Source organism: Anopheles cruzii, chromosome 2 (assembly GCF_943734635.1).
Source record: "Anopheles cruzii chromosome 2, idAnoCruzAS_RS32_06, whole genome shotgun sequence".
In the NCBI taxonomy this organism is placed as follows: Eukaryota; Metazoa; Arthropoda; class Insecta; order Diptera; family Culicidae; genus Anopheles; species Anopheles cruzii.
In genome coordinates this window covers 19,553,259-19,580,432 of record NC_069144.1, presented here as the reverse complement: position 1 = coordinate 19,580,432, position 27,174 = coordinate 19,553,259, and the positions used below count along the sequence as shown (strand labels likewise).

The 27,174-nt window shown below is 48.0% G+C and overlaps 1 protein-coding gene across 1 annotated transcript; it reads left to right on the top strand.

Moving 5' to 3' along the window:
* The first annotated feature begins 838 nt into the window (after positions 1-838).
* Positions 839-27,162, top strand: LOC128278612 (uncharacterized). The gene is made up of 7 exons (XM_053017343.1): positions 839-964; positions 7,704-7,763; positions 10,141-10,298; positions 16,360-16,651; positions 17,802-18,152; positions 24,063-24,272; positions 26,908-27,162. The coding sequence occupies exons 1-7, from the start codon at positions 839-841 to the stop codon at positions 27,160-27,162; spliced, it is 1,452 nt and encodes a 483-aa protein (XP_052873303.1).
* The last annotated feature ends 12 nt before the right edge of the window (positions 27,163-27,174 follow it).

Genomic DNA, 27,174 nt, shown 5'->3' with positions numbered 1-27,174 from the left:
GTCGAGTGACAGCTCGATAGAATGCACACGCAGCACACGTGCGTCTGTCTGTATGTGTGCTGTGTAAGTGTTCAATTGTTTGATTTTATTCGGCAATGTTGTTTTCGGTAGATTATGGACGTGCCTCCAACGGCGGTCGGCGGAGCGCTCATGCGAAGCGAAGTGCATCGATAAGAAAGTGCAGACAGCCGCCGTTTGCTGCCACAGCTCCGGCCAGCTACTCAGTGCAGCGAGTGCCATTCGAATGGAACGGAAATGCTTTCACTTGCGCCGTTCCAAAGTAGTATGTGCGAAGTAACACAATTGAAATGACGAGAATGTTATTCTTTCACGTCCAACAATCGAACTGCCGGAACTGATTTCTGCCATTTCCTACGGGCTATCGGAAGAGGATAATGGAAAGTAGAGACCCTACGGCAACGTAAAGAGTCATCCAACGTCTGTACTACATTTTACCATTAAGAAAAAGTGCCGAATGCTAAAATGCATGATTTGTTGATTTGATGTGTGAAGAATCTTGAAGAATTCGCACATGAAGAGTGCCTTACGTTCCTTTTCATTTTATGCACCCTAGGCGGATGGCCCCAAAAGGTCTAGTGTTTCAACCAAGGCATCGCCACGTCATCACTGTTACAGAATCTAGTAAAAAAAAAAACATTTCATAAGTTCATGAAAAGTGCAAGTGCAAGGAACGCAGTGACGGAGAGGATATGTAGACAGCAGTCAACGCGAACGCGAGCATACTAATCGAATTCAGCTCATCGCCATCGGCGGCAGCATCATCAGCGTCTGGGCGTCAGGGATCTGCGGTTTGCTGTTTTTCGAGAACTCATCAAAAATGGATCAGTCCTCGGTGGAGGCCACAATATCGTCCTCCTCGCTGTCCACGTGCTCCAACGCCCTCACGCAACTCCCGGACGCTTCGCACAGCAGCGATATGGAGTGCATCGAAGAGAACGTGATTGTGAGTAGCCCCCCGGGACACCGGCACCACTGCTCCGAATAGACTCTCCCGATTTAGTTTGATTCATCATCCACCAGTCCATTGTCCGGAAGTCGGGTTTGGTGAGTCCACCACATCAAAGCCAAGCTACGCTGAGTAAGCGTTTCTTCAGCCACTGCAGATGATGTTTCCCAAAAAACCCCAACAGTAACCCCTTTCTAACTATGATGATGTTGGAACCAGGGCCAACTCAAAAACTGGTCAAAACTGGCCATTTTCGATACTCCTCTTGGTACAGAAGGTCCTGGATTTCCCAACTGCCTAGCTTTAAAACGCTACTTTTGCTGCTGCACTGTGTAACCAGCGATAAGACGGCCGGTACAATCGATTTGCGTCACCTCAAAGGTGAGTTCTGCGTGCACCAGCCTCTGATGAGGAGTGTAAGTCCTGCTTATCTGCGTCGTGCTTCGATGTTGCTCCCCCGCCGGTCGGTTCGAATGTCGGTTGTTTGAGCAGCAAACTTCCCGTTTGCCGAAACTTTGCAGTCCATTTCCGTTTACGTGCCAACCACCGTGTCCGGGTCCTTCTTTTGCTGAAAGGATTAGGAAGCCTCCAGGATTGGATGGCACACGCTCCCCGCAAAGGTTCCCATCTAATCAACCGGCACAACCACTCGGGATCGAGAAAAAGCGGAATCAGAAACAACAACACTCGACAAGTTACTGAGGCTCCTTTTTTGGGGGGTTCATCCCCGAGCGCTGTGTACGTTTCTTGTTAGGGTTTATTACGCCAAGAAGCTGAGTTCCGAAGAAATGGGCCTCTTTTCTTGAGTACCACATCTTGACTTCTTTCAGAAGAAAGTATCCTTTCTTTCGGTTTTGATCAAAACTGGAGTTCGATCGATTCAGTTCGGGGCCATGTTAAACAAACAATAAGCTTCGCTCAAGAGCAACATCTTGTTTCTGGTCGGTCGGTCCGTATCGTTTCAGTACTTGGTCCAGCGAAATGAAATACAAGAACGATCAAATATAAACATTTGGCGCTTGTCACTTGGTATTTCGTTGCATCAAGCTTGCAAAGCACCCTCGCTGAACCCGAACTGATTAGCAAATGAAGCGTGTCGAACGGCCTCACTGTGTTGCAGCGAGATACAAAAAGGCATTAGGCACCGAAACTGCAGCCGAGTTTTGGGACTTGTTTCTAAGAAATCAGCATAATGCAATCTCGGTTGCACTTTCTTCGGGCTTACGGCGAAAACTAGGACGGCTTCGGATTTATCTGATGTTCCGCTCCGGTTTCGGGCCGCTGAAGATCTTAACATATTTAATGTACACACAGCAAATTTCAAAGACAAGAGCAGCAGTTCGCAGTTGCTCGACAGCGCAACATAAGCAGCACCATCATGATGATGATGATGATAAACTTTTGTCCATTCGCTACGCTCGTTAGTCGTTCGCTTGTTTGCTGAGCGCACTTAAGTAGATCATAATGCCGACGTAAGGAAAAAGAAACCCGAGCGTGGGGGAGGGCTCCCGTGGGCTGTGCTGCTCCGTAGTAGATCAAGTACTACGGGAAAAATTGCTTTAGTTTGCCAAAGTACGGACGAAAGTGGCACCTGGGCCCCGGACGAAAGTTGCTCCGAAAATTCGGGAATGCATCACACAGATTGAAACGGAACGCAATTTTTGGTCGTACAGTGTATCGTTCAGTGTCACAAGGAACAAAATATACAAAGGGAGTTGAAAAATGGAAAACAAATGCGTAAATAGAAACAGTTTTGTTTATTTTTACGAATTGACAAATATTATATTGAGAGGACTGTACCAAGTAAAGCATCTAGTAAAAACTACGCCGAAAAATAGTTTCGAATGGATGTAGATCTATGGGAAAAAATAATGGGCATTTGCATACCTATAACATTTGCATATGGTATAACTCAAAAAGTCTTTATTCTTTACTAGCCAAAAGTAACACGGTGCTAAATGAAGTTGCGGAACGATGCGGTACTAGTTTCCGTCGAAGTTCTCTTTTCTAAGGCCTAAGTTTGTGATACATTCAGTGATTTTATTGAGATTCCCAGTTGAGGTTCATCAGTTGATAGTGCTGTTCGTCCTGGCCGTGCCTCGTTTTCAACGCTTTCCCGACCCTCTTTGAACATTTTGTACCAGTTATAAAATCTTTGTTTTTCATTTCATGTTGACTTGAATACATTTATCTTTCTTAATGCCAAAACATTCGCTTCAAATGTTTGCGGGAATGATGTGCAGTAATTAGTGTTATCAGCACATGTTAATTACTTTTACATGTTCCACTAAATGGTTTCCAATTTCAGCATCGCAATTGGCGCGATAAAAAGGATTCATATCCGCCCATTTTTCTATTTTGCCGCAACCACATCAAACCCTGTGACAGGAGCTGAAATGCAAATTTATAACGAAAGTATCGCATTACAAATCAAAACATCTCATACGGGTACCCTCGGGTGGGCTTCACGTAACGAAATTCCCACCTGTCTCGTTGGTCCTTTTTCGCCCCAGAAGGGTGCATCGTACCTCGGCTCCGCTGGGCTGCCACGCCCGCGGCAATCCATCAGAGTGCAATTTCATTATGCGCCTATTTTCGATCTCTCTGCACCATAGATCATCATCATCATCGTCAGTAACTGGTTCGAGGTTTTGTATTTTTTCTTCCGCGTGTTCCGTTAACATAAAGTAACGAAAAAATGGCATGGTGCCGCGCGTTCTGGATGGCAATCACAGCGCGCATAGCATAGCGGAGCATGAAACAGAAACAAAACAGGGACAGAGACAGGAATCGAGGAATGCACACCAAATCCCATTGCAGCCCAAATCCAGTCCAGGCCCATCGATCATTCTATTTGCCATTTGCGTGGCATCAGCGGGCCGCGAAACCGACTTCTGGCATTGATTTATGGGATTTTCGTCAACCGCGTCCGTCGATACGGACGAAACAGTCAGCCTCAGCCCGCGAAAGCTTCAGCCGGGTTCGGATGCACCCTGTGCGCTTTTGGGAGGCATAATATTTCGGCGTGCAATGGCGTGAACATGAAATAAACGTCGAAAACTGACCAGACTAAGGCATCGAGGCGTTTGTCGCCGTTGCAGTTGCAATGGAATGGACGGAGGGGACTGTTGTTCGCCAGATGACCGTCACATCGGCGAACGAATATTGATTGCAATTAGAGCAAATTGAAAATCTAGACAGTGATTGAACCAATTATTTGTTGGTATATTCACTCACCGCCTTCGCATCAGGAACGGGTTAGGATTTTTCGGTTTGGTTTACTTCATTAGAAGGGCTAATGATAATGCGATTAATCATGAAGTATTTACCGAAAGGACAGGAAAAAATCATTCTTCAAGTTTTTCTTTACCGTCATTATTCATATTTGTTGATGATTAATTTGACAATTTTATTAATTAATCGGTTTTTTATGTATGCTGTTTTGCCAACTATATTGAGACCAACTGTTGCTTTTCAAAAAACACTGAAATTTTTTAATCAGACTGAATTCAAGCTGTGCAGCGTCCGAGCTATGCTACAAAAAGCTCCCCTACTAATACCACCTCAAGGCTTAATTTTGTTTGTAACTTGAGAATTTTTTTACTTGCTTACTACTTGAGTTTTATTCCTTCGTATACAGTTAGAGTCGTTGGATGTCAGAGTTTAGTATTTGCAAGGACATAACACAATTAAAAAACAGTAAATACGTTTGAAAAGTTGGTATGTTGGTAGTCTTGGTATTGGTAAAATTCTTGGGATTGTTAAAAAAAAAACTATGCCAGTTCTGTCTTTTCTTAATGTTTATTTTAATAGTTGCCAATTTTACATTGTCATCCTATGTTCACAAAAGTAACCTTAAATGTCACCATTCCAACAAGTTTGTGGTCCAACAAATCAACCCGGACCTGATGTAACGAACCACTGTCATTGTTGAGATAATGTCAATCTCGCTCATGCACAATTTACCCTTCAAAAAAGAGGTTCATGTTTTTATGCTCATTTTAAATCCTCTTTACACGGATTAGTGTTGGCACACCCGCACCGAGATGTCACGTAGCAGAGTGACGCCCGGCGATACCGGTTCGCGCGCCACAAAAGACGCGCGACGTCCATTTGCTGTCCGCTTTATTTGAAGTTTATTCGAAAAGAATGCATTTTCCGACCACATCGCCCTCGGAGACTGGGGGCGGCAGGGCGGGACGAGGCCCGTGTGCGGTGCAGCGCAAATTGAATTTGAATATGCATCAGCTAAACTTATTGGCAGCGGTGAAAACGGAATGGCCTGGCGACGCCAGGACGAGCGCGATGGCCGAGCTTTCGCAGCTCGGAAATCCTTAAGGAGTTTACAAGCACCCGCAGCAGGGCAGGGAATATTTTCTCGATTTCTCTGGTGAAAGTGCCACAAAGTGTCCCCCGGGTGTGGAAGGCCGAACCGCATTTCGATTCCTTCGGCAGAAGGCTACCGAACCAAAGTTGCCCCCCGTGAGTGAGTGAGGTCGCAAACAACGTGTCGAAAGGACCGGGCCGGGCTCGGGAATCGATCGGAATGGAAGGTGGAAAGTTTTTAAATAAATTATAAGTTCTCGAAATCCTTAAGCGCTTTTGTTTTCCAGTTTGACCTACGGCTTCGCAGAGGATGTGGAAAATTGCAGCCAGCCACCGGCCAGCAGTTGATGGCACCTTTCGGGGCGAGTTCACGTGCAGAAAGTACGAGTTACGGAACATTTAAAGAACGAGAGAGAGAGGGCAAAAGAACCACAGTTCCGTTTTGGGTGCGGCTCGCCCCCATGGAAATTTAAATATAAATTGATTTCTGCTGTTAGTCGAACGCATATGCAAAAACGCCCGGCCGGCCCGGGGATTCGTCCGACGTCCCGTTCCGACACTTGTCGGTTGTAAAACCGGCCGTCGTAACGAGCTTCGGGAGGGTCGGAGAGGCGAGAAGCACTTGGACAAGAAGCCCGAACTATGCGTGTGCCAATGTTATTCAAATGGCGTTTGCGCACAAGTGTTTCAACACGACGCGGCCGGACGTGCCGTCGACGGCGGTGAGCGGTGGCAAATGGAAAATAAATGTCCTGTAAATGTCTTGGGTCGGGCTGGACCTGGAAGTGCGTTTGGTCGAGTAGTTTGGCGCCTGAACCAGTCTGCCAACCCGGGTGCAGTTGCGCTGCAATTAGCTGAGCCGATCGTCTTTGGTACCATTTTGTGTCAATTGTTGAATTATGTATGGGAACAAGAAGCAAAAAATTCCGCTCCCAAAACGCAGCAATTACCAATGTATTAAAACACACGTCAGGCAAAGTTTAAGGTGCACCGTTATGCACCGATTTACATACTTTGTGATCGTCTAAACTAAGCGCCCTGTGAAATGCACTATCCAAGGCATGAATATCGGACGGTAAACGTCAAAGGAAATCGATCAAAAAGCCGTCGAATTCGTCTCGAAGTTAAGTGAAAAAATAGCGTAAAGGAATAACATTGTCTTATCGATTTAGGATCTTTCATGAACCAAACCAGATGTATGTGAAAAATGATGCATCGATGGATCGATCGATCGAATTAACACATTCACATCTCACCTTGCAGTTAATTGCCGAGGCGTTTCATTCCTATATTGTTCTCATCTGTTCAATAGTGGTAATCATTTGATTTTCTAACCAATTTAATCGTAACCCTTCTATTCGAAACTACCATTCGGATATGTTCTGTCTATCCGTGCAATCTACCCGATTCCCTTAATCTGTAATCATTGATTGATCGCTTTGTTTGAAGTAAGTAAGTGTAACGTCATTTCATTTTCAATAGTTGACGTTATCCTTGGCTTAGGTGTGACGTTGGATACGAGACTCGAACTTCATGTGCACTATCGGGACATCGTTAAGCGTGGCTTAGGTTTTATTATCCGTATGAGTTCTGAGTTCCGGGATATCATGTGTCTAAAAGCTATGTACTGTTCTCTCGTCCGTCTGATCCTTGAGTACGTTTGCATTTGATACGACGCGCTGCCTTCTACTTAGCCGAATGTCATTTGAGCCTCGTAGACGAGTGGCTTAGATCATGACTTTCCGTATGTCGCAGACACTCCTTGCTCAATTTAATCTTCTTGCTTTTGCTCGATGTTTGTTATTACGACCTGGAACCCGACATAATGACCGCAATCGAAACACTATGGAAATCCTGCTGGAGCTGCAATCTTAAAGATATGTTGTTTAATTTGTTTCGTGAACTTTCCATTGTTATGGACATGTCCCAATATGTGACAATATTAGTCCACAGTACCGGTTAACCAGGAAATTATTTTCGGCTGCTGGCTGTACATTATTTAAACGTATTTCCCACTTACTGAAGCAAATCAATTACTCTATTCGAGCTTATGTTACCATTAGACACATTCTTGAACGTTTTCTCAAAAAAGATTTAATTATTTTAGCAAATAAGGCGCCGGGATAGTGCGGCTGTTATCGACGTACTTTTGACGTGATTGTTTTGCTTTAAAATACTTTTCCAAAGCATCTAATCACTCTGATTGGTCTGCGGCTTTGCGAGTTTACCCGAATTTTCGCATCAAAAATCTCCAACAAAAAACTTAAGTTTATCGTTTGGTCAGATTGTGTAAAGCAGATTCCAAAACAACCTTCAACCAACCGCCATGAATTACCATAATTAGCTACATAAATCGTACACCGCAAAGGCAAACTTTTCATAAACTTACATCCTGTACACATTTTCACAGATAGACGAAATAACGGAAGTGGCACCAACGTCCGTCACGCTGCGCTACTGCAAGCGTAAGGTAAGCCAATCCGCGCGCGGCCATCCATCCTGACTTTAGTTTCCAAATTCCGTCATTCATCATTCCTAGCGACGAGGACGAGCTTATCGGAGTGAAGCGCTCAAGTGTCTCGGAAACTCGGAAGCCATGACAAATTAACTCTTCAAACGCCGGTGCGTGGGGTTCGGTTTTTTGACCCTGCGATGCATTCACCTACCTGTGACATAGTTGAAAGTAGCGTAAACTTTTGCGCCATTACGCCGGAGTTGCCAGCGCCAAAAAGGCATGCCGGGGCCTCGCCGGGTTTTGCCGGCCAAATAATAATGCCGGATAATCCTCCGCTTGCCTTCGCCAGCGACTTCATTTGCAGTCATCCATCATAGAGGTAGAGCTTCCGGTGATGGGTTCACTAGCACGTAAACACCAAAAACCACACTCAAAGTTGCAAGTAAAATTGTGCGCCGGGAAGAGCGGAAACAAAAAATACGAATACAGCGACGGTTACACACACCGCGAAGTGCCTTCCGGTGGCTGCAAGACCCGCGCCTCAAGCGTCTCGCCCCACCGACGGGCAACTTTCTCGCAGGACACATTATATTTAAACTTCCGTCACTCATCCGCGATGCGAGTCAGAAGTTTCGCGAGCCACCCACCACCACCCAACCACCGCCGAGCATAACGGAGCATAACTTTGCAGGATGCTTTCGGCGGTGGCAGACCACCGAATTGGCGGGCCACCGTCACCGACGGCTTGATCGTGGTTTTTGAAAGCGAAGCTATTTGCTGGTTAGAAACGCTCGACCAGCCGGCGAACGATCGTTTCCGGTGTGTGCGGTGTTCGCTGTTGGCAAATTGTAATTTATGTAGCGCTATAAGTGATGAAGAATGTATGAGTGTGGGGCCCATCCGGCTGGCAGGATTTGTGATGGCCGTACGTAAGGATTTACGGATCCACTCGTCTGCTGGCAAGATGATCCCCAATGTGATTCCGTTTCACTACGCACTGTAGGGAGTGCATTGAAAATAGGAATCGGAATGTTACGTAAAAGTAAATGCCACTTTGAAAATCGTTCACAAACCGATTTGGTTATAACTTTCAAAGGCTGAGGCCAAATTTATGGTAAACAAAAATATGAACATGCCATTACTGTTAAGGGCAATTATTCATTAACGTATCTCAAAACAAATTATGTTTAAGATCCAAAAGATAACCAAAGAATATGTGTGTGTAAGTGAAGATCGAGAAACAAAATGAAAGTAATAATAGCAAACCACAAGTGGATCTAAACCAACATGAGGCATCCTTATTCTAATGTTTTGAGCGATTTTCACTAGTGTAAGGATCCTTCAGCCTAGTCTAAGAAATTAGTCTAACCTTCATCGAACCGTTCAGCGACTGCTAAACTCCTACAGACGACTTTTCAGTCACAATTGCCAAAGTTTTCGATGCCACCGCCACAGATTCAGAGCCATCCATCGACCCCGAAGGATACGTCATTTTTCGGGGGATGGCGGTTCTCGTGGCGACATCGGTGTTACAACTACGAATGGACTTCCGGCGGCCGGCGTTACGTTAGTGCAGCCAAATCAAACGGCTGCAATGAAATCCTCTGAGCCGAGCACCTGCGAAAACCGGATTCCCATTCATTCGGGCTGCAAGACGTGCATTCACCAGTGCAGAGCGACAAACTTCCTTGCATCATCCTTGGCGCATCCGACACCGGGAAGGAGCCACCATTTCGATGATAAATCTTCGCCCGACGCATAAACCAACCCCCGTGGGAAGCCACGGGCACGCTTCGTTCACCGTCTTTCCGCCGGGAGTTTGGAGCTTTTTTCTGACCGGCTTACGAGTGGTGCGGATTTCCGCTTCTTTATGACTCGCTGGAAGCCTCACCGATTTGCAGTCACTGCAATGTAATACTATTAAAAAAAACCCAAGCTCGGATATTTTAATGGATTCTCTAGTGGGGCCAGACTTTTAATTTTGATGCTTTTAATTTATGTACACTGTGGGTGAACCGGATTTGGGGGTTAAAAAAACGCTGCTACCAAACGAATGTGTAAATTGATCCCGCTTCCCGGTTGCGCAGTCTTTGATGTGGTGAGCCTAAAGTATTTTCTCAGAAGCAGTGACCCTCTGCCAGGTAGCCTTTATGGGCGCCTGACAACAATGTTGCACCATCGTTGGCTCATATGCATGCAATTTAATTACTTCTTGTATCCTGCTGCTATCTTTTAACTTGATGCCCTTAATCTCACGGACCATCTCTGGGGTCGGTCTGTTGCGGATCAGATTGCATGTCAGCAACCCCTTTCTTGCTGACGATGTCATTTGCAAATCGCCAGGATATGCTGCGGCTCTGCTGTTTCAGTTTTCTTTCTCATTACATTACAGTTTCTGCGTCCGTATGTCATAATTCTGGCCATGGCCGGTCTCCGACCGAATTCCACCGATCTGGAGCTCCTGGGACGCTGGTTGGGACACCTGCAGACCGTTCTGATCCTGCTTCTGCTCACGCTCGGCTACATACTGCAGTTTATGTTCGGATTCAGGTAAGCACCACCTTTCTACTTAGTAGCCTTTTTGGGTTAAACCTGAATAAAAACTTTAAAGCTACCGTAATAAAAGTCACTGAAAATCTAGACAGAGTGTGTAAGCGAGAGAGGGAATCCGATGGCCACACAATAATCATGTAACGTGCCGGCACAATGACCAATTACGGTGCATTATGCTGCACGAATTGAATGATGTGCTTCCGGCTGTTTTCATGTTGCATAATCCAAAACCCAGAAAAAACTGCCATTGTTAGGCGCTAATGGTTGTAATGTATTGAAAAATATGCTGCCCACCGGACAAACCGGTGTGGTGTCGATGACATACACACACAAAAAAGACACAATTGCATAAACGCTCATAAAAAAAACAGCCAACGCAGGACGTGCAGCCAGTTCAAGCAGCTTCAGCGACACTTCACTGTGGCACAGTGAAAAAAAAATGGCACAACCCTCGTCCGCAGGACATTTCCAGCGATGGATGATCCGGTTTTGTCCGTGTGCTCATGTGCCCACACACAGACACGTGCAAAGTTGGCAAACGCGGTGCGGTGGCAACGCTGTGGCCACAGCGTCGATAGAAAAACAAATCAGCACACATCCTAGAGCGCCCAGAGTCTGGAACGTGTTTGGGAAAATGGGAAAAATCTCCACACACGAGCGAGCGAGAGAGAGAGAGAGACCTCAACCACAAACCGGAAGAAAGGATCCAACGCATGTGGCGGGTCTGGAAGTGGAGCATAAAAATACATTACAGTCTCCGTGAGGGCTACCCCGCGGTCTAGGGGACGCTGTTGGCAACAGGCAACGAACCGCGTCTCTGTGTGTGTATGTTGAACCTATCCTTAAGGAAGCCCTTGCACGCATGTCGCCTGGGATCGGCTCCTGGGTTGACCTGGTTTGGGGCTGAAGCGAAGAAACATAACTTCTGCCCGGGAGGACCAACAAAACCGGAAGCCAGGGGAAGAGTTGAAGGTTTAAGTGGATGATATTTTTTAAATTCTCAAACCAAACCCCGGATTTCCCGTCATCCTTTTTGCGGGGCGCATTTGCCTCACACAGATCCATCCGAGGGCCGTGGCGTACCGAGCGCGACGCGGATTACGTTTTTTGACGATCATTTATAACGCCAACAAAAAAGGGACGCGCACGCTGCCCTGGCCCGAAAATACCTGGCCCCCGGTGCGGTAGCCGGGCTTTTGGGGCGGTGGAAAAATTTAAATACCCTTCGTGTAATGTCCGTCGTGGATGTGTGACGGAAGAATTTGTTTTCACCCGTACCGCGCACGGTTCCGTCCATCCGCAGTCCGGTTGGACGGCCAGGGTGCCAAAATAAGGAACTACGGTGCGACTCCGAAATCCGGACTTTATTAAAATAATAAAGGGATTATAAATATTTATGGCGGTACGCACAAAGCTACGCCGATGAAAAATAGTAGCGACTGACCCCCGCACGCACACTGTGGTCGGGACCGTGTGTGGGTAGTATGACATCGAAACACTTACACTTACACGATCGTACTATAGTACACTCTTTCGTATGCAAATATTGACCATGGCGCGTAGCGTCCAGGGTAAAAGTTGTAAAACTCTACGAAAGTGAGAAAAATCAGTGTCCGGGTTTCGAACTCGCGATCGGTTAGCTCTCGTAGAAAGCTATCTGGTCCGTTTGTGTGTCATCTTTCGGACTTATTAACCCACGTATGGAATGACAAAAACGAGTCAAATGACAGAAACCTCGCAAAAAAGATAATCATTTTTCTAAGCATTTTGGATTGCCCGATTTGAGTAGCTGTTCTCAAAACGATAATCTAGTGATTGCTTCCGGGGCAGCTAATGCCACGTTGCACACGATTCGCCGAGCAACATTGACGCAGCTTTGCGCCATTTGCAGGACTCTTGTGCCGGTTTTCCCACCGCAGTTTTGGGGCCGAATGTCTGGACGGGTTGTGAAATTACAAAAGCATAAACTCGGGCCCGGGCGCCGGCCGAGCACATAAAACATCCCGCGCCGGCATGCGTCCGGGGCTTGTGTGATTAATGTTTGCACTTCGCTCTCTCACACGCCGCACGCGACATGGAAAAGTGCAATTTTTCAGCCAATCCTTCTGTCGCCAGACCCACGAAACTAGAGCCCCGTGGCCCGAGGGTGGCCGGGGGAGAAAACACATAAACCAACCCTATTTTCCCCTATCGGCCCCTCGGCCTTGGACCCGTACGTTCCCGGGACGTTACCAGCTTGAAACAAACGAACCAAACGAAGAAAAAAAAAACGGGAAAAACACGGGACGATGGCACAAAACAGGGAAAACCCTCTGGCCCCGTCGGGTTAGATAATGAACCATTCCAACTCAATTTCCTCTAATGACCGTGATTACTGGCGGCGACGGTGGTGGTGCCGGCTTCGGGTGGCTTCGCATAAAATTCCATCATCCAGCGAATCTGGCCAAACCCCTCTATGGCCAAGCTGCACTTTGTTCACATGGCGACGCCGTGTACATGGAAAGCAGTCCTCGTGGGTCCTGGGAGAGTGGGACGATCGAACCGTGGCCCTAATCCTGCCATTCGTTTCCGGGCCCCCGGCTGGGACATCATATGCTTTCGTGCGATCCGACGATTCCGCAGCTCATCGCCCCATTTTGCGGTGCGCTCGTTGGCAATCCTTGGAAGAAGAAATAAAAAAACAAGAACAATAATGATGCGACCGGAACTCGCTTGCGCTTGCCAACCTTTAATCATCACTTTCGTCCGGTTGAGTAAGCAGTTTGGCCAACGGTTTCGGAGTGATCGGAGCGTTTGGCGAAGCTTATCGTCGGAACGGACGGAACGTCGGATTGTTCGCTGCATCCTCGATGCAGCTGGGAAAGTTAAATCGACAGTGCGCTCGGCGACGCGTAAGAAATGGTTTCTAGTCTGGAACTGCCGTTACTGCTTTCGCGATTCTCATCTTGCCCGAACCACCATTTTTAGCAACATCATTAAATTGTGGGCTTTTTCGTTTTGTTGGTGTTTCGGTTGTTATCTTCCCCGCGCGCAAATTGTTGTCTGCTTACCACCTGCCGAGTGCTCCGAAAGAGTCACGAAGCTTTCCCAGCGAGCAGCGAACGAACGTGGCGTTCAGTGTCTGTATCGGATTTTCCCATGGCCCATTTTTTCGTCGTCCAGCAAACGGTGTCGATTGGTGGCTGCTTAATTTGCTGCTAGCGGGCACGGATGTCGTGCGGCAGAAAGTCAAAACTTTCAACAACGAAGGGACCACCAGCCCAACAGCCCACTTCCCCGGGGGGTCAGTCAGCAAAAATTGAGACAAATCGCCTGGGAGCGACCGATCGCCTTCCCTGCTGGGTGATGGCTTCTCGGTCGGCTCACGGTCGGCCGTCTAAAAGCACCGGCCGTTAACAACCTATTGATTGGCGTTTCCCGCAAGCCTTGCATCATCGACTGGGGCGTGGACAACAAAAAAATCATTGACCCCCCGATCGCCGAAGTCGACGGGCTGTTAGGGCGCGCGCCGTTTGATTGCGATTTTATTCTGTTTTTATGCGCCACAAGCCACCGGGCGTCTCCATCGCGAAAGTAATGTCCTTAAAGTGGGTTCGAGCGGAACCGACCGCCACGGCCCACGGATCTTGAGCTGCCCCTTGAGAAAGGCTCCACCTGCGCAGCTGCAGTATACCTTCATTTTGTACGAAAACAAAACCCAAAATCCGAGGCTTCCAACCGGGTGGAAAACTCGGCGCAGGATTGTGAAATCCCGATGCCCCGATCTCGACCGGCACTGGCCACCGGCAGCCCGAAAAATCGTCCCCGAAGAGCGGAGAATGGTTGGCGAGCGACCGGGCAACTCATTTCACTGAAGTATTTAGATCGTTACAGACCCGGCCCTGGCCCGGCCGGCGATTCGGCCAACGCCTGAGGGCGCTTCTCGGACTTAAAGTGATTACGCTGCATTATCGTTTGCAGTTAGTTTGCAAAAATTGCATCCACTCGGTCCGGCGACTCCGTTGGGTCGCTGTCGGGGACGCTTTGTAGTGGTGCGCGTGGCAAGCGAGACTAATGAAATGCAATCAAGATAATGATTATGGAGTTTTTTGGTCCGGAGTCTCCGGTCCGGTCAAGGTGTTGGAGGGCAGCGTGAATCCCCTTTAAAATTTGCTCAAATCGCACCATCGTAGCTAATGCGCTAAAAGCGGGAGCAAATCGTTTCGGACAAGGTGGGCTCTAAATGATTTAGACAAAGTTCAAGAGCAACACGACGCAAATGCACGATGCTCGTTCCATTAATTGGGTCATATCTGAAGTATGACGTATACTGAGACAAGCTAAACCAACTTTGAACTACAGACAGGCACTGCTGACTACAGAACAATAAAAATGGAAAGTATGACGATTATTTAAAGGCTTTCAACATGTTTACGATGTAGGCTTTCAACATGTTGTTCAATGTTGCGTATTAATAATGTTTATTTGTTGCGGTTTGTTTCAAAAACATTTTTGAACAAATTGAAAAGGGGTTTAAAAAGAAACTTAACATCTATTTTTATAAAAGACGAATAAATTTAAAATGTAGCTGTTAGCTGATTTCGACAACCACTGACTTGTGGTAATTTGACTACTGTGAATTTATTTTGATAAAGAAACACTCCGTGCGAACATCTTCGATCGATAACAATGTTATGCAGGTCAAGGTTATTTTATAATCAAATTCAATGCCCATAGCGGTAGTGGTTGTGACTTCCACAAGACCAGCCATTACTTTGCTTATTACGTGGCTTATTTTAGACAACATAACCTAGACCGGGAGTTGCTAGCACGAAAGTTAACCATAGCAGTAAGACAATTTGAAACATCGAAATAAACAACATTTATTTTGCATCCAGTAAAGTCTTCTGGCTTAACGCCTTTCATCCAACAGCCTGTGTCCTTACAAATAAAAATGTCGCGCGCAATGTTTGGAAACAGCAACAAGAATGGAAGCTGCGAAAGGTGTCAAATGACACTGGCAAAAGCCCAATATGAACGATAAATAAATTCAAATTATGCAACTGATTTGCTATAAGTTGCGTTGTTTTGTAAAATTTCCTGGGTGTGTCTAGTAATATTGAAATCTAAATCGTGTGGTTGATCTTCAACTAAAACAAAAATCCACAAACTTATCAAAAACAATTAAAGCACATTTCATGGTTTTTGTTGCAAATAAATATAACTGTAAGAATCTCAAACGAAAATTCTGATCAATTTATCACGCAATTTATAAACTGATCGTAAAGCAATCACTATGTGCAGTGCCAAGAGACGACCAAACAAGCGTCTCTCTTCAAAATGGTCAATAAATTGATGCAGAGCTAGTGCAACAGTCGAAATGCGTTTTTTGTGCCGTCCGGTAACCACAAATGAGTGAACGATTTTCACGGTAAATTGTGTGTTGCCATTCTGCTGCAAAATCGAAAACGAAACAAACACACATGGCGGTCAATTTCGTTCCTCAATTTTTTTTTACCTTGTGTGTAGTTTCACTTTACACCAAACCACCACCATTTGTAGACATTTTATTTGTGGTTGAAACGTTGCAAAAGTAACCAACAATTTGGCACCGGCCCAAACCATAATCAAACCATAGTTTGTTGGAACTGCACTCACCGCGTTGCTTCGCTACCGCGTTTATTTTACGAGCTTTATTTCGCAACAAGCGCATAGAAGGTCCTGTCCCGCTGGGCCGGGAAATTCATCATGACGTGATGAAATACGTCAACCCGCAGTAAAATAGAACCATCATCACTATGGTGCCGTGGCCGAATTCATCACAACACCGTGATCTTCAACGTTTCTATTTGGCAAACAGAGGCCACACTGGCGAGCGCAATCTGCCAACAGCTAGTTGCTCCTACTAAAATGCAGGCTCCAAACTGCCAACGGGCAGAGGCAATGAAATAAATTTCTTTGAAATGAAACAAACTTTATAAAACGAATAACAATTCACCCGTACGAATCGCACTGCAGCCGTTGCTGCTTTTAAATCCGTTGTAAATTGTTTGGTTTTTGTTTTCAACCCCTCTGCAAGGCGTGACTATGGGTTCCCGGTGGTGGGCGAGTTGAACCCAGCATCTCCGTCGACCACAACCAGCAGCATTGCCATGCTGTCGTGGCCACCACGGACACCGCGGATAACGGAAGGAACGGAACCACCTCCTAATGCGACCAGTTTCGAAGCAGATCGAACCGAAACGGTGGCTTCCGGTGAAACCATCTTCATCTATCTGATTCCGGCCCTGCTGCACCTGAACGGCTATCTGTTGGCAGTCTTCATTTATCGATTCGCCGACAACGAACAGCTGCAGAGTCTCGTCGAACGGGTACGTACCATACGAATGGCAATGTGCACCATCGGTCGAGTAAATTAGAAAATGGCACGAAATTCAGTCCGACCAAAGCCGGATCAAATCTGCTTCCTGGAAACAGCGTGTGTCTAATTTCCTTAATGGATCCCCATTTACCGCCATTAAATTACAGACGATGTTCACTAATAATGGCACCATAAGGTAAACTACAGTACCGATAATTTGAGCGATAATTTATTGGAACTGTGGACAGAAGTGGACCATGCATTCGTCAAGGAGTAAAATGGCAAACATAATTGTTAATTGGAATACTTCGAGATAAAATGTTGGCGTTGATATGTTAGTCAAAAAAAAGAGAGCGCATTCGTTTATCAGTGGATTTATTTATAATTAGCTTTCCTTGACAGGTTTCAGGTGCAGTGGAATATTACCGAGTTTGTTGTCGTTAATATCGCCACGTTATCACTCCCGACGTGCGTATTATCTTGGGTACATCTTCTGTACCTCGCATACCAACAAAAACCTTTCCCTAGAAAAATGTTGAATTACCTCTACCTTAGCTGTTGCCTGAGAGTCGGAATTCAACAACGGTCGGAATGGAACGGAATTTTTAATACTGTTCGATCGGAAATCGTCGCCAGAGTTCCGAAGCACAGAACAGGATACGCTGATTGAAAGTAAACGACCAAAAAAAACAACCGTCTGGAATCTCTTTGTGCAACTCGAACTCCACCGTTGGCTATAATTAACGAAGCACCGTCGATGTCCGAGTGCCATGTTTGACTGCCACGAAAAAAAAGTTCCCTGCATTCAGCGGCCATTTTTTAAATGTTGTGTGCCATCGTCGAGCTTCGAGGCTTATGTCGAACAAGGTGCGTAATGTTTTACAAAATTATTTTCACATCCTTTGACTCGGCTCCGCATTGATCCCCCCCGGAAGGCTTGAGCGCTCCGGAAGCGAACAAAGAGAAGCCTCGTTCCCACGCAGTGCATCGCGATGAGTTTCGCATTTCGATGCAGGGTTTGCCGTTTTCGGTTCTTTCAACGGTTTTTTTTTCAATTACAACACGTGTCAGCTCAGGAAGAGGCCTTTAAAGTTAATAATTTAATAATTCCGATCGGGGGAATGCGATTCAATTCACAATGCGTATCGTCTCATTCGCAGGTATTTATTCTCAGCAATAACCCTCGGCGCGCGGTGGTAACACTTTGGGTGTACTTTGCGCTGGGCCTTGGGTGGCTGGGCGCCTCCATCGTTTACGTAACGATGCTCTCGGGCGATGGGGCCGCCGGTTACGCGCGGTTCAATTCCTTCCGCTGGCCGCTACGGTTCGGGTGGACACACACTGCCGAGCTGCTGAAAACGTTTCTCACCGTTACGATATTCTTCCACGATCTCGTTCAAATGGTGGTAATCGTAAGCTACAGCCTGATATGCTATCTGCTGCGCTGCTACTTGAAGGCCCTTAAAGAGAAGTTGCTTCTTCATACGATTGAACCGCTCAACTGGATGAGGGTAAGTGAAGCTCTGTTGAGTGAACTTAGGTAAGTGGGAACGGGATCGTTTCGCTTTTAATTAACCCGAAATTGAATCATAACGATGAACGAACTTATAATTAATAATATAATTAAATAATTTGTTTTCCGCAAAATTCTACAACGATACACAACTTCATCGTCCGTCTTTATTTGGACGTGCAGCGATAAACAGTTTCTCTCCAAAAAGGCCAGCAAATAGCAAAATAGCCCAGAATCTTCACCATCGGTTACGTTACGCTCAGGGACATCCGAGAAAAAGGGATTCATGGGAATCTTCATCGTTCCGGCAGCAGCGAATGTATGTGTTGCATCGGACGATTGGCTAACGGATATCGATCCATTCCAATTAGGGAATGAAAAGTTAAGACGCCATCATTCTTGCTCGGCATTTGGTTGAGATTGGTTCGTTTTCCGCTCTGTGTATAACGGATTCACTGTCTTCATCTTTGAACGAGGATGTTTTTCAATTTGGTGTACATGTAGCCTCTGCTCAACGAATCAGTGTCAGTTTGAGGGAGATATCTTTCAATTACTGTATCTGGTTTCATGTAGAATTAATATAATTTTTCTCAAATGTCTAACATATTGGATACAAATTATTAGGTAATGTAAAGTATTACATGGTAGTTACCTACTCATGTAGCCAGTTGCTTTCAAAAGAAAAATAAATGGCCACCCCTAAATATCTGTTTATCCATTACTTTTCCCATGAATTTCGAACGTCGATCGCAGCCTCCGATCTCGCGCGGCGCCATCTGCTGCAGCTGCCAAATGGTTAATCGTCTGACTGCCAAAAGCCACTGCAAGCACATAAATTGACACATAACGATGGGACTATTTGTTCACAGTCGGCCATCAACCGGCAGGAACAAAGCGGAAAAAATGAATGAATAATTTATCGTCTTAATTTTGAATTCGCTTACCGAGATTTGGCGATGGCGAACGTTCGCCGATCGCCTCGTCTCGTAGTCATGGCTGAAGCTAGCAAGAATCTGGCCAAAGATGCGAAACCGAAATGTGCTCAGAACTGAAGGTAAAATCGGTCTCGGCCAGTTGCGGCCGTACCGTGATGGCCATACCGGCTCCGATCGAAATCGGCCATCGGAATGCTAATGGACGAACGGAGTAAAGCTTCAACCGCACATAAATTATGCTATGGTCAATGGTTGGCTATTTTTGATTTTTTCGTTGTTTTGTTTTTGGTACTGTCTGTTCGCTGTCCTAATGGTGGAAATGCTATGCCCCCGGAGGTATTAAAGCGACGATTGACACAGATTAGAGATATTACAAAACGCGACCATGAGCGATTTTCCATGAAGGCCACCATCGGAACGGAACGAGTGTCGTAACGATCGTTCTCATTCTTTGCACACGGAAGGGCAGTGATTGAACGCTGAAATGTAATGAATTTTATTTGCGAAAATTGATGGCTGATTTGTTAACTGTTACTATTAATATCACAATGATAAATATAATTTCGGCTAATATTGTTTTTCGTCTCACTAACGTTATAAAAATAACGCTCAGATATTACGCTTGGAATAGTTTAGTTTTTGTAAGTTATAATAGGCATCTTTTGAACAAGTTTTCTTTGCTTATTAAATGTACTTTGCTTTAATTTATATTTTATATAAAATTGTGAGTTTTTCGGGAAAAAAACGAACCGCTTTATTTAGTAATTTGTCCTGTAGCACAACTTGAAGAACACATTTTTGAATGAATCAAACTAGTCTGTTCCGAATTATTTCTATCAAATTTTGCTACGATCAATCTATTATCAGCTATTTTCATTCGTCGCGGCTATCTTTGAACTATTTACCGATCCAATCCCCAATGGTTTAGCACAAACGTGTGCTAAATCTGCTACGGGGGCCCACCGCGACTGACAACGCGTGTCAGTCGCGGTGGTAACGGCGGTAACGGTCAGCCGTCAGCGTAAGTGTCATTGCGGACACGCGGTGACCGGATACCGTCTGTGATAAGGCCCGGGTGTTACCAATAGCCGCGGCTATTGGTAGAGCCAGCTAGCCGCCACAACACATCACAACAACAAAGTGACAGCCGCCGATATCGGTAGAGCCAGCTAGCCGCCAGCCAGCCAGCTAGCTTGCATGCCAGGCTGCAAACAAGCTGAAGACCCGCATACGAGCCAAGAGAGATGATCACCGATCGACTCACGAGCGAGAGAGATCATCGGTCGACACTCTCTGGGACACTCTTGGCATTACGAAAGAACCAGGAGTGATAAGCGAAACGCCGGACCAGACGGACTAATTTTGAGTCGCTTCTTTCGGATCGCTTCTTTCGTGATCGATAATAAAGGACTTCAAGATACGGAACGGTCGCGGTGTTTGACTATTACCAACACTCAAAATTATATCCGAGAGTGTTTGCTAAAATTACACTGCAAAATTATTGTGATATTGACATTGCAATAACACTGCAAAATTGTTTCCGAGAGTGTTAGTAACACTCAAAGGTGAAACAAATCAAACCCCGGCAAGGGGAAACCAACAAAATCCCGGTAAGGGAAAACCATAGTGCGTTCGTCGTGCGTGAAAGTGAGTGAGCGAGCTCAACGCGGTGCAGCATCCAGTGGCAGGATGACGCCAACGCAAACCAGCACGGGAGCGATGGCGACGCGATGCGTCCCCGGCTACCGGGAAGCAATGGCCCCTACGACAGGGTCAGCGGCCGCGAGAGCGGCGCGCGCCGAAACGTTGACGCGCACGATGATGATGGGAGATGAAGGACGAGATGAGAAAAGAGTTATCAGAAATGAAGAAGCGCGTCTTCGAAGAAAAGATGCGCGCAATTAGGACGAGTGAGTGGGTGGCCGAAGCAAGCCGATCGCACCGTAGGCACGATCGAGCGGAGCAGCGTAGCGACAGATACACCGACGCAAAAAGTTATCAGGACAAATGTGGCGGACGGTACCGAACCGACTACAGCGTGCGAAGGGAAGCACCACGAGTGAGCCAGCTGAGTGCGTACGATAAATGGGAAGAAGAGAGGCAGTCCTCAAATACTACCTCGAACCTAAGTACGATATAATCGCAGCAATGGATGAGCGGAAAGGACGCCAAACGGGCAATGTGAAGCCGATCGCAGGTCCAAGCCGTCGGCAGTCTGCGACCGTTACGCAACGCCGTGCCAGTGACCCCTACGCCGTGCAAGTGGACGACATTCGCCCAACGGCGGTCGCCAGCCGAACGGTGGCAATTTTACCTCCGACCAAAATGGCCAACAGGAATCGCTTCACGACCACAAGTAAGCCCTCCACGCACAGCCAAACAGGCCTCGCCGAGTGTGGAGCAACGGTACCCGGAGCAGTGTACGGAATGCGAGCACCAACGAGACCTTCAAAACCGATCGGAATTGATCGTAGTGGTACGGTTCGGGACAATTTCGTGCGTGTGATAGAAGGACCGCTACCTGCGTTGGAAGAGAAGAACACTGTCGCGCTAAGGGACGAGAGTGCAACGACCACCAAGCGATGCGAGGTGAATGGATGTGTTAGTTCCTGCCGCCAACGAAGCCATTCGGCCGCAAGAGCGGCGGCATCACAGTGTTTAATGGAGACGACAAACCAACGACGCTCGGTGTGTCGGCGAAGAATAGCAGCCTAAATACGAGCCGCACGAGACTCAACGGCAGCTTACGGGGAAAGGAGGCAAGGAAGCCAGACTTGTCAGAGGAGCAATCAGCCGATCGTGCCGCGGCTGCAGTCGATATGGGAAAATCAGTCGCAGCAGCACCAGTAGCAGCAGTTGCCATGGAAGTGGATGACGCGGAGCACAGGACGTCGCAAGCCGACCAGATGAAACGGCTCGACGTGAAGGTGCTGAACAATGCGGCCCACAAGCAACGGCACGCGGAGAACGGTGCTGCCGAGCAGGAACCACCACCGATAGACACCATCGAAGTGGATCGTTTGATCGTCGATCGTATCGGTGAGGTGCGGTGCGGGACCGTGCATGTCGCCGAAAGTTTGCTGCTCACCGATGACAACCCGACGCGCAGTAAGGAGCTTTCGGTGACGGCCAGACCCATGGTTGTCGGAGGCCACGTGTTCGTGAACAACGCGCTGCTACCGAGCGGCGATCAAGCGTCTAGTGCGCGCAATCTGCTGGTGCAGGATTCGCGCGTGAGTCGGGATCGAGGTAAATCTCCCGACGATGCTGACCGCCACGGCAACAACGGTAAGGAGCGTTCGGTGACGGCCAGACCCATGGTTGTCGGAGGCCACGTGTTCGTGAACAACGCGCTGCTACCGAGCGGCGATCAAGCGTCTAGTGCGCGCAATCTGCTGGTGCAGGATTCGCGCGTGAGTCGGGATCGAGGTAAATCTCCCGACGATGCTGACCGCCACGGCAACAACGGTAAGGAGCTTTCGGTGACGGCCAGACCCATGGTTGTCGGAGGCCACGTGTTCGTGAACAACGCGCTGCTACCGAGCGGCGATCAAGCGTCTAGTGCGCGCAATCTGCTGGTGCAGGATTCGCGCGTGAGTCGGGATCGAGGTAAATCTCCCGACGATGCTGACCGCCACGGCAACAACGGTAAGGAGCTTTCGGTGACGGCCAGACCCATGGTTGTCGGAGGCCACGTGTTCGTGAACAACGCGCTGCTACCGAGCGGCGATCAAGCGTCTAGTGCGCGCAATCTGCTGGTGCAGGATTCGCGCGTGAGTCGGGATCGAGGTAAAGCTCCCGACGATGCTGACCGCCACGGCAACAACAGTCAAGGCGCAGCAGCCACTGGACTGGTGGTACCCGGTGCAGCTGCCCCATGGGCAGAGCACTACGAAAAGAAACGTAATCGCAACTCAACTGAGTGCAGCAGCCATAGCAGCGAAGAGGACGATGGAGACAGCAACGGAAGCAGAAGTTGCAGTGCCGCCGGTAGCAGCAGTAGCAGCGACGAGGAGATCGGTGCCGAAGAGGCGCCACACGGCCAACACGGAGCGCGAGAAGGTGCCGATGGCGCCTTATCCGCTCTCGAAGGCGTCCACGTTCGTGCCGACGCACAGCAACTACCGAAACCACCTCCACAGGCTGTAGTACGTGAACCAGATCGCGCGCTACAACCTCACGACGCGGCTGTCGATCGCGACGAACCTCCTGCTGACCCCGAGCGGGATGGCGAGGAGCACGGCCAAGTACTCGCACTCCGGCGAACTGTTGGCGCTAATGAATCTCGGGAAGGACGCGCCGGACAACACGTCGGCCGACCGCCTGACCCTGAACAACTGCTAGGCGGTGTACACTGCGGCCAAGGAGCAGCCACCGTCGGGCGAGAACCGGCGCGCTCGGAGGAGCCCGCGGTGACGGCCAAATGGGTGGTCGCCGGATGCATCCTAGTGGCGAAGCGGGCGCAGCTGGACAATGCTGATGGCGATGGCGACGGTGACGCGGCAGGAAGAGATGCGGTCGGAGGTGGTGGTGATCCCAGCCACCCGAGCGGCGGAATGGTCCTTGGCCACATAGTGTTGGTACAGGTGCAAGCGATCGTGGCGGCGTTCCTTGTGTCTATCTTTGCGACCACCGTCGGTTCGATCATGAGCGGCGAGTCGTCGAGCATGTCTACGGCGACCACTTCGCGCTTCGTTCTCGACTTCGTGCGCGTGGCTGTGAGTTTACTGTCCCATAAGCTTAAAATGAACCCGGACAATCTAGCGACGCCGTTAGCGGCTTCCATCGGTGACGTGGTAGTAAATAATAAGACATTCTATTGAAATGGAGCATAACTCAAGCTGTGTGGTACTATTTCCTGTTGCTACCCTTTTCATTTCATTTCAACTACATTTCCGGTGGCATTTGTACGTTTCCATTTCTACGAACCACGAAAAACATCGAAACCCACCCCGGTGCCGGTCGCGTGACAGGAGATCTGCGAGTTCCGGAAGCTGCTACACCACCTGAACACGCGGATTTCGCTTCCGGTCGCCAGCCTCACGGTGCTGAATCTCAGCTACGCCGTGTCGAGCGTTGTCCATCTGTTTCGCGATATGACGGCGTGCCCGATTAACATATTCACCGCCAGCCTCACCAACATCGTGCTCTGGCTGCTCATCGCACTGTTGCCGTTCTTTCAGGTAAGCCCCGGTCGAGGTTTGCGCGTTTGACCACCGCGTAAGACCACCATCGCTCCCGCCCCGTAAATCCCCGTCGGGCGGTGTAATCCATCGGATCACTGGCAGCACCATTTGTGGCTGGCCTTTTGCGTTCTTGGAGGACGTGCAAAAATAGCACACCGGCACACTGGCAACGTGTTCCACTGGTGCGGCCCGAGGGTCGCTGGCAAAGTTCCAACTCTTGGTCGGTGCCCGAGGGTGCCCGCAGACCAGAGAAAGTACAATGCTAGACGCGTTTTACAAGCGACGTCCTTATCGACGGAATCTCCATGCGTGCAATTACGGGGCACGGTTCGGATCGATCAGAAACCACAAACGACTCGAGACTATTTTCAAGGGCGCTTCGAGTAGAACTGCGTTTCCCGCGATTAGGTCAGAGCAAAAGTAGTGATCAGTTGCTAAAATAACAGTTGCAGATGATGTTAAAAATATCTCCTTCCTGTTTGTAAAGACCAACAGTACTTGAACCCTCAAAGACAAAGCTCTGCGCTCTTTCGAAACAAACAATTCAATAAAAAAAATTGGAAAGCAAGAAAAAAAGACACCTAAGCTTAAACTTGAAGGAGCACTCTGAATGATTGAACCTCGAACGAAGGAAATCACCAGTGTGCCAACCTAACGCCCGATACCAGGGGTCACCAGAGCAAGACAAGCCGAGCCAAAAATTTGATTACATTTTTGTGCTGTAAATCGGCTTTCGTTGATCCTACACGATACGACGAGCTCCGGAAAGGAGCTCCTTCGAAAATTTCTGGCTATTACTACCTGGTAGACCTGATTGTTGGAGAGGTTTATAATGTAGGGATTTAAAATATCCAAAACGGCCACCTGCCGGCCTTTAGCGAATTAATTTAGAAAACACTGCCGCTTTCATGTTCAAATTCATTAGGATTCCGTGCGGAATTCAATGCTCCGTGTATGTTATCGTGCAATACATGCTTCATTTGACATCCCTTTGAGCGCATCTAGTATTGGCAACGTTCTTAATCGCCCCGTCAATGCTGTAGCTGGACGGTTTGATGGGTTCCTGGGGCAAACTGGGGGCAGGTGCTACATTTTTTCTCACTATAAAATGGATTATTCGGCGAGCGACCGGGTATAATTCCATTCACCACACTCGGCTCCCTGGCACGGCTGGGCTGGGCTTTCAATTTGCCCAAAACATGCCATCCAAACAGGGTAATCCATCAGAAGAACACCCCAAAGCCAGAGCCCATATCCCTAACAATGATGCAACCCGAAAACGGCCACGAATTAAATCTGCATAATCTGCAACCTTCCTAAAACCGAACGAAAGTGCGCTTTTCAAAATGGCGCGCTGCATGTCAATTAACGGACGTTTAATAGGCACGCATTAGCACGCATAATGGGCGCCTGATGCGTACTGGCACCGGTGAAGGAGGCACAGCACCGACCGAGGCGCTGTGCAGCATCCAAGGCCAGGAAACATTCCGCGACGCGATCCACGCGCGTTCAAAGAACTACTACTGCGCGGTACTGAATGGCTCCATCCCTGCCCTGGGTGCTGACTAATTAATAGCCAATTAAACGAAACCATTTTCGATGAGTGGTAAGCCCGGAGGCCCAACGCGTGCAACGCAACGACCTGTATCCGGCTTTAGGGGTCGGCTTTCATGAGCACTCGCGCGACTCCGTTCAAACCCGTGCGCGTCAGGAGAATAGACTGCAGGCCAGCCAGGATTTTTGGGCACATTTTAGCCCAGGTGGCCCCACGGGTGAGCCGTCTCTGGGTTTGAGAGTTCCTCGTTATGGGATAATTAAATGTCGAGCGCGGCACGGGGTTCCGGTGCGGGGCAAGTTCTAAAACTTTGAGCAGTGCTAATACACGCTGCATGGCGGGTTGACATTCCGGAATGAGGCTAAAATAATCAACGGGATACATTATTCCTCTGGCAGCGGCCGCACCTATTCTATTGAATTAAATTACACTCACTTCAGTGTGGGGTTCAGTGCGCTGCTGTGTCGAAGCCTGTGCCAATGCAGTAACGCAATTGTAGAAAAGTTGACACAATGTAGACACACCGCGTGACAATTTGATCCAGGAAGTACTACAAACATTGCAATGAATGTGAAAGGTTATGTTGGCCAAGTTATGCCAACTTTTTCTCTCGCAGACGAATGTGGTTGAATTTTGTGGCATGTGATGGATTTTTGGAATGGCCGGGCAGGCCCAATCATCAATCAATTGGCAGCCCCCCTTCGAATTCAGTGTCAGGACTTCAAATGCAAATGCATTGATTATTCATCCCTTGGTTGAAGACTTTCAATTGATGGCGGAAACTAAATCAAGCGAGGCAATTGAGCTTTGTTGTAGTTTTTTCGAAATCTGATTAGTCTATCAAGCCTCCAGATGCCTCAGATGCCCCAAGAGCTTTGTGGCCGGCGGGTTACTAAACAACATTGATCCCAGATTGACGCTCGAACATCCGACAAGTAATAGAAGACCTTTCAATCAAACCCTCGGGCCCAAATCTCGGGCCGGTGAGCATTCCATCCGGTTGTGGCATGGCGCGGGATTTGGTGTATATTTTTTCACCTTCTTTCACCGTCCATTATTTCTCTCGTCCATTTGCAGGCCGCCAGCTTAACTGTCACCTGCCGCCAAACGCAATCCTGTGGCCATCTGATAAGCATCCGCCCGTTCGTGCACCGCAACACGTCGTCTGAGGATCTGAACACGGTCCTGCTGTACGCTTCGTCGCTGAAGATGGCGGCCAAATTGTTCCGGATGCCCGTCCGCGCCCACTACCTGTGCTTCGTCGTGCTCGTCTGCATCCTCACCGTCCTGACGTTCGGAATGTGTCTCAACATTTCGTCCGGTTGGCGCTAAGTCCGCCATTCA

What these genes read in the sequence shown, in the direction of transcription:
- LOC128278612 (XM_053017343.1), top strand. Translation starts at nt 839, where the DNA reads ATGGATCAGTCCTCGGTGGAGGCCACAATATCGTCCTCCTCGCTGTCC. An exon ending in AACCGCTCAACTGGATGAGG is followed by an intron (nt 18,153 to 24,062) that starts GTAAGTGAAGCT and finishes GTCGCGTGACAG; the next exon opens with GAGATCTGCGAGTTCCGGAA. An exon ending in CACTGTTGCCGTTCTTTCAG is followed by an intron (nt 24,273 to 26,907) that starts GTAAGCCCCGGT and finishes GTCCATTTGCAG; the next exon opens with GCCGCCAGCTTAACTGTCAC.